Source organism: Xylaria bambusicola (genome assembly GCF_022495145.1).
Source record: "Xylaria bambusicola strain CBS 139988 unplaced genomic scaffold F5B22scaffold_46, whole genome shotgun sequence".
NCBI lineage: Eukaryota > Fungi > Ascomycota > Sordariomycetes > Xylariales > Xylariaceae > Xylaria > Xylaria bambusicola.
In genome coordinates, this window is record NW_025953599.1 from 187,167 (window position 1) to 197,739 (window position 10,573).

General features: G+C 49.3%; 4 protein-coding genes across 4 annotated transcripts; 3 read left to right on the forward strand and 1 right to left on the reverse strand.

Annotated features, from left to right (window-relative positions):
- Positions 1 to 505: 505 nt before the first annotated feature.
- F5B22DRAFT_638556 (glyoxalase) lies at positions 506 to 1,875 on the forward strand (the record flags this gene model as incomplete). Its single annotated transcript, XM_047977601.1, has 5 exons — positions 506 to 943; positions 1,029 to 1,181; positions 1,269 to 1,513; positions 1,681 to 1,790; positions 1,844 to 1,875. 5 exons carry the CDS (start codon positions 506 to 508, stop codon positions 1,873 to 1,875), a joined length of 978 nt encoding a protein of 325 aa, XP_047827645.1.
- Positions 1,876 to 2,311: 436 nt separating this feature from the next.
- F5B22DRAFT_387176 (uncharacterized protein) lies at positions 2,312 to 4,103 on the reverse strand. Its single transcript, XM_047971361.1, has 3 exons — positions 2,967 to 4,103; positions 2,629 to 2,915; positions 2,312 to 2,575 (listed from the first exon to the last, which is right to left on the reverse strand). Exons 1-2 carry the CDS (start codon positions 3,878 to 3,880, stop codon positions 2,723 to 2,725), a joined length of 1,107 nt encoding a protein of 368 aa, XP_047827646.1. The 5' UTR covers positions 3,881 to 4,103; the 3' UTR covers positions 2,312 to 2,575; positions 2,629 to 2,722.
- A 1,057-nt stretch (positions 4,104 to 5,160) lies between these two features.
- On the forward strand, positions 5,161 to 7,917 carry F5B22DRAFT_387189 (type I 3-dehydroquinase-domain-containing protein). Its single transcript, XM_047971362.1, has 2 exons — positions 5,161 to 7,486; positions 7,546 to 7,917. The coding sequence occupies exons 1-2, from the start codon at positions 5,288 to 5,290 to the stop codon at positions 7,774 to 7,776; spliced, it is 2,430 nt and encodes an 809-aa protein (XP_047827647.1). The 5' UTR covers positions 5,161 to 5,287; the 3' UTR covers positions 7,777 to 7,917.
- Positions 7,918 to 8,257: 340 nt separating this feature from the next.
- On the forward strand, positions 8,258 to 10,075 carry F5B22DRAFT_658983 (uncharacterized protein; the record flags this gene model as incomplete). Its single annotated transcript, XM_047980165.1, has 4 exons — positions 8,258 to 8,882; positions 8,949 to 9,502; positions 9,606 to 9,794; positions 9,869 to 10,075. Exons 1-4 carry the CDS (start codon positions 8,747 to 8,749, stop codon positions 10,073 to 10,075), a joined length of 1,086 nt encoding a protein of 361 aa, XP_047827648.1. The 5' UTR covers positions 8,258 to 8,746.
- Positions 10,076 to 10,573: the final 498 nt, after the last annotated feature.

The following is a 10,573-nucleotide window of genomic DNA, read 5'->3' on the forward strand; positions in this document are numbered from 1 at the left end:
TATGGTTAGGTGGGAGGACAGCTCTTGTTGCTTCTCCGGTGTGTCTCCAATGAGTAAAACAGCACAAGATATGTCAGGAACGCAGAACAGGAACTTTCAAGAATCCAAAGATTGAAGTGGCAATATATCACTGTGACTTAATAAGAAAAAGCAATTTACTCAACGCCAGTTTGCATAATGCTTTCGTACTGGCGTAGAATGTAAGTCAAGTATGGCTCCGGACTCCGCCACGTCCGGCTCCGTGTTTAATCAGCTGGCTTGAATATAGTTTCGTAAGAACTCGACTGAGAGCCATTATACGGGATACCTATATCATACATAGGTAGGTTATATCTGTGCTCGTATATCTATAGTCCATTGATACCTCAAGGCCAGCCAGTTCGAGGTGTCCTGCTCTCTTCGTATAATAGCGAAACAGCTTCCTGACGACCCGGCATCTTCATCCGGACTTTCAAATCTAAAGCTGTGAATTCGACCCAGTAGCGTAAGATATATAAAACCCAACATGGCAGTCCCACCGCAGAAGATCAAGCTCGTGCGCATAGCACACGTGTACTACAAATACCCGGACCTCGAAAAAGCCAGGGAATTCCTCGTCGACTTCGGCTTCACCGAGGAGAAGCGCGTGACCAACGACGTCGGCGAGGACGACAAGATCTACTTCCGCGGCTACGGCAAAGAGCCCTGGGTCCTCTGCGCCGTCAAGGCCGACACAGCTGGCTTCGGGGGCGCCGGGTTCGTCGTCGAGTCCGAGGGGGATCTGCATCTCGCCGCGGCCACGCTGCCGAGGGTTTCCGAGGTCTACGAGTTGGACGATGCGCCCGGCGGTGGGAAAGGCGTGACTCTGTACGACCCTGTCGACGGATGGCCTATGCATCTTGTCCACGGGAGCAAGAGTGTGGATATGTTGGATATCAGCCTGCCTCGCATACGCCTCAATTACGTGAGTCCACATAAGCTAAATCCGTGTCTTCCTGTTCTCTATTACCGCTTCTTTTACTAATTGTTGTTTTTTGGATCCGATGTAGCCGATGGAGAAAACCCGGCCGCCGGGAGAGTTCCAGAGATTCACGAAGGGGCCGGCACCAGTGCACAAATTAGGCCACTGTGGCATACGCACCACGAATCTCGCGAAGGCGGACGAGTTCTACCGCTCGCGGTTCAATTTTCTCGCCAGTGACGTAAGAGGCATCGCATCTTCCCCCCTTTTCATGTTCGTCTCAAGAGACTTGCAGAGAACCCCTGGAGCTGACGAGACCTGGGAATAGTTCGTCCACGACGAGAAAAACACCAATATCCTCGCCTTCTACCGTCTAGACAGAGGCAAGGAAGCCGTGGACCACCACTCGTTCTTCTTGGTCGCGGCCACGTCGTCCAAGGTCCACCACTCGTCGTTCGAGACGCACGATTTCGATGTACAGGTCCTTGGGCACGAGTGGTTGCGCGAGAAGGGCCATAAGAATTGCTGGGGTGTCGGGCGTCATGTGCTTGGGAGTCAGATCTTCGATTACTGGTGAGTTTAAGTCGAGTCTAGTACTATTCTTCTTTTCTGATTTGCGATGTGATTTGTTTTCATCATGCTGCCATAAGCGTAAGACATTGGTGGCAACGAAGGGGATGTTTTTGGAGAGATAATGTTATGAGCCCGTTGACTGATCTTCGACGGGACAAATATAATAGGTTCGATCCCAGCGGTTTTATCTTCGAGCATTACGTTGACGGAGATCTGTTAACTGCCGATGAACCGACGCAGCGCTCCCAGGCTGGTCCTGGGGCCATGCATGTCTGGGGTAAGTAGGATTCAAGTGAGCAAAGATGTAGATTTAGCTGACGTCTGTATAAGGTCCCGAAGTTCCGAGCTCGTTTTTGGAATGATTTTGGTATCTCTGGCAAGCCATATTAGTCGGTAGCTCAGCCGTATAGGCCATCGGTGACCAATACCGCCTGAACACATGATGATTACTCATCCCTCCACGTTCGAGTTGCATTTAGGTTAGATACACTTGATAGGTGTGGATCGGCGGGCGCAGTATTCGGGGTATGTTTTGGGTAATATTTCATTTTTGGGGGGTTTGACCGTATTGAACATGAATAGTGATTATGGGTGAGCAGATTCCTCCCTAGCAGAGGGTATACATGAGTGATTTGTAATCACATGTCCTGTACAAGATACCGATACAGGTACCATCACCGCTGAAACCGCGAGAAAGGGTATCTAGATTATTTAAGTATCAAATGACCATATCGGCCAACAAGTTGAAAGAGTCTATGATGCGACGGCATTGCGTCGTTTCAACTGTCTACTTACAGATGTTTTTTTCCTCTGCAAAACACTTTGTTGAATAAATAGACAGCTTCGGTGTCATCTTGTCCCAAGTCCCGGTATGGTTAGGTGTTCCCTACATCAACCCATCATCGCACAAGTAGCGATATGTAGATATAGCTAGTCAGGCTATAATTACATGAGGCCATTGGATACAGTTGAGGTCGTAGGCTCACCACAATAGAGCCTATTCTCCCCTTTCCACATACATCCAGGGTCTTCTCCAGGTAACTTTGTCATAGATTAGGTAAGCTAATATTGAGAGTCAGCAAAGAACGTCATGATAATATGAAGTGAAGAAATACCTCTGTCTTATTCTGAGCGAGCGAGAGGAGATACGTTTCACTATTGCTTTACGTGTTGCAGTTCTCAGGAATGGGCAGTTCGCACTGTAAACGCTCACACGAATCTCCCTCTCATAACTAAACGGCGCCAGATTGCTTCTTCGTCTTCATTCTGGTCAGCCGTGTAGTTTGTGGGTGTCGAATCGATTGGATCTGGATTAGCACAAAGCTCGAAGAAGTCTTCTTCCATTCCTTCGCCGGGAGCAAATCCAAGATTGAGCAAGGTATCCTTAGGTATTGAATCAAGCCTGTTCGTAGGTTAGTTCTCATCTCCATGTCGCTAAAAAGTCTATACTTGCCATCGAGAATGGTAGGTTGCCCCAGGATCAGAGAGTTCCCGCTTCGTGTCGTAACCATCCTCGCCTTGGAATGAGGTATGTGGAGCGCCTGATAGGGAACCGAAATCCGACGCATTAGCGGGTGTTTCTACATTGGATGCATGAGCTCTGTAATTGTTCGTCGAACCATTCCATCCGAAATGTGTGTTCTGAAGGGCCGGCGACCCTTGATAGCTAGTGTCACCATAAGAGCGTTGGCGTTCGGGTGGCGGGTCAAAAGCACGTCTCCGGATGTCTTCGCTCTGAAGATATATGTCACCAGGATTTTGGGGGGCACCATGGGGGTTGACTGTGGTCGAATTCGTTCCTGAGCTAACAGACATAGCTCGACTGCGCTGACTAGGTTGAACCGGGACATGCCCTGATAGTCTCGTAGCACCATTGTTTTGCCTGCAGCTTGCTTCGCTGCGAGGGGGCTCAGAGTGCGATGCCAGGGGTATTTCCTGATCTAAGGGCGGAAGATCCAGGTCGGCCGATTCGCCATGCTGCAAGAATCGGGCAATACGACTCTCATTAAATTTATTCACCAGCTCTGTTTGGTTGTAGTTGTTGCGATAATATTCCAGGTTGGGAATGCCCGTATCGCCGTAGGTCCCACGGCGAAGTGCCTGCAACACGATGTCCTCTATGTCGGGACGGGCCTGAAGCACTATGGCCCATAGACGCTCTCCATTCTGGCCGGTGTAGCCACTACGCGGCCCCCTCTTGCGAACGGGCCTGTTGTAGGTGCACTCGGTGCCAGCACGGACGCACACGCTACACTTGGGGGTGGCGTTGTCGCAAGGCTGGTGCTGAGAATTGCAGCGGTCACAGGCACGGCTCGCCTTGCGCTTCTTGGCCGCCCGCCTACCATCATCGCTCTCACCATCACTCATAGCCTCCGCGGCAGTGTGAGGTGCCGGTGACCCACGCTGCCGCCGGCGGAATGACGGGTATCGTTGAGCAGGGGAAATATAGGGGGATTTGCTGGAGATCTAAGATTGTAAGAATGACGGCGTAGATAAGGTAGGTTGCCGTGTCTTATGAGTGGATACAAAGGCAAGGGCGTGGATTGGAAGACCTCATCAATGAGAAAAATGACCAGTCATAGGCGATGGAGATATACGGTTATAAATCAACGCTTGGCAATGGTTGGTGAGAAGCAAATTGAACCAGGTGGAGCGGATATGCTCGGCGCGATCAAAGAAGTCGCATGGACAAGGCAAGGCAGGTGCCGGAACAGTCGCTGATTGCCTCAAGCACGATATCGGGTGTACATCCGGGTGTACATCCAGGTGAACATGATGCAAAGTCTGAATGGGCGTGCCGCGCAAATGAATCTTCAAAGTCGGCGCAATATACCTACATACAGTAGGTAGGTAAATAATAGCTCCGTAGGTAGGCAAAAAGCTTGGATGGAGCTTCTAGTGTGGCTCAAATGCATGTATGCGTTCCCGAGGCCATATATGGATCTTGACATACCTAGGTTAGGTATATCAGGGATTCTCCCCATGTGGCTGAGCACCATTACTAGGTATTATAATGATATAGAATATTTTAGAGAGCCACATTAGCTCAGGTTAGCAAATGCGTGATGGCTAGGGCATTTATTATTGATGCATTTTATCTCTTTTTATAACGATTTTCTTAATATTATTTTTTTGGCTTCTTTCTTCTTTTTTACTGAGATGGGCAATCCATCAGGTCCCCGCTGCAACTACCTATAGTAAGTGTATGGTACTTAAGGTTAGGCTTATTTAGATACCTGTAGGTAGGTACCTGCTTCAGGGCGTATACAGTGATTACCTACCTAAGCTCACTAAATACTACCTATCAGACGGCCCAAGGAACCGCCGCGGGTGAATCTTTCTACCCGGCCTGCCGATGAGCTTGCCGCATCGCTCGATCCACCTCATGCTCCCGTCAGGACTGCCGGCTGGAACATCAACTAGCCAGTCCAGCTTTGATGTCCTGTATGTTGTTGTTTGACGATACGGATCCGCCCGCCTTGTGCCATTTATTCCCTTCTTGCTGCCAGTGAAGACCATGACCAGACCATGACCAACTCGCCCGACACGCTATTGCAAAGTGACGGCGTAGTTCCGGTCACATTATTTATAACCACCAAGGCTGTGGTCTGATTTGGGTCGACAGCGATAGGATAGGTATAAGTTCATCCCTTACGTGTGTGTATAAATTCACCCCGCCCCATCGCCTGTCCCATCAAAACGTACGTCTCAAGTAGCTTCTCCAGCTTGGAACGGCGCTGTTGCACACCGTCTGGCCAACACACGCAAGCCGCCATGAAAAATCTACAATATGGCATAGACGAAGCCGAGTCCTTGAATAACTCGGCCAAGACCAATCTCAGGCTATTTTCGCCCGATGCCACCATCGTCCTTGTTGGGTGCCGTGGTGCTGGAAAGAGGACCTTGGGCTTCATCGCCGCCAAGTATCTAGGTCGCAGGCTCCTTACCGAAGACTACTGGTTTGAAAATTCGACTGGCTGCAACAGAGCAACCTTCCTTCAGAAACATGGCCACGACACATTCAATCGCCAGACAGCCGTGGCGCTGGCGCGGACGCTGGATTCCAGCCGTGTCCATTGTGTCATCGAGTGCAGTACGGCTCTTTTGACCCAAGAAACGCGGGCGGTGCTCTCAGACTTTGCCGAGACACATCCAGTAATATATGTTCACCGGGACAAGGAGGACTTATACAAGCTCCTCCAACTCCCCGTCACTGACGCCGAACGTCTGTTAGTGTCGGATCAGAAGCACCGAGACTTCTGCAATCTTGAATACTTCAACCTCCTGGATACAAGCCCCGACGTTCAAAATGATGGCGAATCGTTATTACGTTCAGCGTCTGTCCATTCTGCCAGGTTAATTCACGCCAAACGAGAATTCATCAACTTCATCGACCACATCTTTGGTCAGGCTCTCACACGATCTTGGATGCAAAACCCCTTTTCGGTCAAAGCGATTCCTCCCGAGCATCGTCTATACACGTTCGCTTTAAATTTACGTCTTTCGACCCTAGTCAACTTAGAAATGGACCTGGCCCGGATAGAGGCTCCTGCTGAAGCGGTAGAACTCATCATTGACACATGGCCGGATAACATGTTGGATTTTATAGCTACGCAGGTCTCCCTCATCAGACGTAAACTTGACGTTCCGATAATATACCATGTGGAAGAGAATCCGCGAGAAGAACGTCGGCGGCCGCTAGAGGAGAGAGATGCCTCGGACTATACGTTAATGATGCATGGCTTGCGTCTCGGTGTCGACTACTTAAGTCTCGATCTCGAGAGGAGCCATGATCTTGTCCAAAAGGTTTTCTCCATGCGCGGTCGGACTAAGATCATTGGCAACTATGTTATCAAAGGCTTCGGCGCTCCACAATGGGAGGATGACGTCTACTACGAACGCTATTTGCATGCCCAAAAGCTGGGTTGCCATATCGTTCGGATCGCGAGATTCTGCGCTGGGGACAGACAAGACGAATCGCGTAACAAGCTTGTGGATAGAATCGCGTCTCTACCAGAGCCCAGACCGCTTCTCATTGCGTACGACTTTTCTGTTTTTGGGCAGGTAGCTCCATTTCAGAACCTATGTTTAAATCCAACTGGTCACGAGCTTTTAGAGCCATCGAGCCGAGAGCAGATGGTTGGCGTTACTACGGCCCGTGGCACTATCCGGCTGTTCTTCCAGAGAGGATGGTTACAACCGCTTAACTTCTATGTTGTCGGCGCTAACGTACATTATTCTGCCTCGCCATCCATGTTCAGAGCCGCCTGTGAACATTACATGTTGCCGCACACCTATGAGGCAAGACAATGTACAACTATAGAGGAATTGGATCGATTCCGCCGGGACCCAAACTTCGGAGGTGCCTCACTCACTGCACCCTTCAAAGTAGTAATCATGGATCATATTCATCATGTAAGCTTTCATGCAACTGCCATTGGTGCAGTGAACACGCTGCTGCCTCTGCGCGGCAAAACATCGTCCATCATCGACCACGCAAACGCACGAAATCAAGCCGGCCCAACAGATAAGTTCTACGGCGACAATACCGACTGGAGCTCTATAGCCACCTGTCTGCGCCGAGCTATCAGTCCACGAAACTCGGTGCAGCCGTCGCGGACTACTGGACTGATAATCGGCGCTGGAGGTATGGCCCGTGCCGCCATCTACGCCCTTATCAAGCTGGGGTGCCGCAAAATATTCATATTTAACCGTACCGTAGCCAAAGCAGAGGCAGTCGCAGCACACTTCAACGCCTATGCGAAGGAGCACAAACTCACCTGTCGACGTGGAGATGAAACGCAAATCTGCCACGTCATTGAGTCTGCGAAAGACCCTTGGCCAGAAAAATATCAGCAACCCACCATCATCCTATCATGTATCCCATCGTACGGCATTGACGACAAACCTTCTGTAGACTTCAGAATGCCACTTCAGTGGCTGCGAAGTCCCACCGGTGGCGTGGTTATAGAGGTAAGTTTCTTTTTGGCTAAATCCCAACCTTGAGGAGTAGTGAGTTAACAGGACTACAGTTAGCCTACGAGCCTCTCATTACGCCTTTGGTCGTCCAGATGCGAAAAATTCGCGAGGACGGAAATACCTCGTGGATAATCATCGATGGCCTAGAGGTCGTGGGCGAGATGGCTATGGAACAATTTGAGCTTTACACGGGTCGGAATGCACCCCGACGGCTCATGAGGAGGGTCTGCGATGAGACATGGAACAAGCAGTCCGCTCCTTTTCAGCCGCAGAGATTATCCTGATGGCGGTTGCCAGCGCGTATGGATCTCAACTGCTGCTTAACGATGGGTAAGGAACGGCCGCCAATGTCTGGACAGCGGAGAACATGACGTAGTGGGATGAATGGGCAAGTGCTGTGGCTCGCAGCTGCAAGGAAGAGATACGCCACAGATTTTTGGCAAGATGGGAGCAGAGAAGTCGAGGTCAAAGACCTGAGAGCTAGGTCCTGTCTCCCTAAAATAAGAGAAGAGATTTTACGACTACGGCTGATGAAGGAGTTAAGAGGCCGGTGGCATCAAATGGTATGGTTCATGATACGGGCGTTACAAGAAAGTTAAGGCATATAAGCGATATAGCACTGAGCATGATGATTAAGAACACGTATAGCGAATTGATACTTAGAATTACCGATCTTTCCAAGGGCTGTATGGTTCTCGACGTATGTATGGATAATAAGCAACATCTCATGCTCAAAATTGACAGCATAAGACATCTGGGCATTCGTCATTGAGATAGATGATACCCAGATTCGAGAGATATTTTCCGTGGATATGGTATTTCAATAATGAGTTAGAGAAAGACAATATTGTCGCCTACAATAGTTTGACATAATGAAGGAGCTGTATGGTCCTGCAAGCAATACCCTCGCATGCTGCTTGCGCTATCACCATCAAGAATCCCTGAACACCTTCCTTAAAACTGCAGGAACGTGAAAGAAGATACCATATTGGTAAAAGTGTGTCGAGTACACCCCTTCCTTCCTTCCTTCCTTCCTCCCCGAATCTGTGGACTCTGGATATAGCGGGAGCCCGGCACCCAGCAGAGACTTTACCATGAGAAATATGAACATCAAACCACGTCGAGCCAAGCCATCTCTATTCCAGTACCCAGATTTACCTACTTCTTTCACATAACCAAGCCAGTCCATCTCTTAGATATTTATATATCAAGCTTATTTGTCACCGTCCCCATAACCGATAGACGAGCGCAGAGATGGGCTCCGCGGAATCCAATTCCCAGAAACGTGACCCGAAAGTAGACGCCATTCATCGAGCTCTTATAACACTGGAAGCCGTAGATAATGGCGATGACTATGAACACTTTATGAATGACTTAGTTCCTGAAGGAGGTCTGGCCACCGATCCTGAGTTGACAACAAGCTATGGAAACAGAATCAATCACTGACTCTTCAAAGTTAAAGAAATGGACTCTTCCGACGGCGACAACGACGCGGGTTGCATGGATCGCAAGATCGAGGAGATCAAGGGCGATGACAATTGTGGCGAGGGGATGAGTAACACCCGTAAGAATGGCTCCAAACGGCAACATCTCCCGAAGAACGGTGATCCTGATTCAATTGCCCTTGATCCTTCTTTAGTATTCGGAACCGACAAGAGCGATCCCCAGAAGTATACCAAGTTCCTAGAATTGAAATTCCATACCGACAAGGCCGGGACGTCCTTCCTCGAAGCCTTGCGGCGAAAGGAGAAACTAGAATTCGTACTGCAATCCGCACAGAACAAGATAGTGGAAGCCACGAGTGAATTGAAAGAGCTGAGGGCTATATATGATGATCTTGCCAAACCGTACCTAAACGCCACATATGAACTGGGGCTTACGGTAGATTTGTGTGGAGAGTATCAGAACTTTTGCGATGATCTGGAGCGAAGGACAACGCCGTCCAAAGGTGACCTTTCACGCACATGCCTCTGCAGATGTGCAACGTCCCACGGGGGTTCATATGTCAAAGTGAGTGAACAACGACACCTCGTCTTTCCCTTTCTCATCTAAGTCTGAGAGAAACAAAGACCGCCCGGTCATAAAATCCAAATACTAACTTCTGGCGCCACAGTACGATGACCAGTTCGGTCTCTTAAAGAATAATATCAATTCCTGGGCCGAGGAAAACTTCCGTTGCGAGGCTCTCATCGAGCGAGAAGCCATCGCAGGTGACCCACCACTGGGACACGGAGTTAGGTTCCACACGTTCAATTATTCCGACCCCAGCATCAAGAAGGCGACTACGTGGGAGAAATTATACGTAAGTACAGCACTGCGATTTCTCAAGCCTTCTAGCTTCCCTAGTGACTTGAGCTGATACATATATGGGTGAAGCCCGGGTTGTATAAGCACGCGTACCTCGCAGCCTGTCTCGGATCGCCGGGAGCAAGAGTCATGCTCGCGGTCCTACCCGATCACAACGCGCCTTGCAAAGGAGGTTGGGTCTTCGAGTATATCTGCTCGCATATTCCATCGACGCTTCCCAACATCCTTGCGTGCACGCCCGCGTCCACGCGCACAAGCCTGGATCCCCAGAACTAGTACTTCCATAGTGCCCATAACCTTGCCGAGCCGGAGAGCATGGCCGACAGACTTAAAAGAATTGAGAAAGATATAATTCGTGTGTGCTTTTCTTCCCGTTTAGAAGTCTAGATGGTATGCTAGGATACTAATGCAATTCGAAGATATAAAACAAGGCGCTGACGGTCCTCCCAAGTGACGGTACTTGTAGGGGGATTCGGTGCAGGGGTTGTCGTTGGGAAATATGCTTTTGATAGCGAGTTGGGAAATACGGGAGTAAGAAGAGCGTTTGAAGAGTAGAGATTTTGCCTTAGATAGTTCTTTTTTTTTCCCCTTATTGGTAGCGGTATTGAATTCAGTGGTATGTTTTAAACTGAAGTCGGTTTGTATCAACCATCTTTCCCCTTGAGTAAAAGCTACCTTTTCTCTCTATTGTGTTAATTGATCACCTACTTATATACGGGGAAAGTTCCCCTCGACTTCAGTATATTTTACTACAGGTGTTCTGCCTTCCTACGA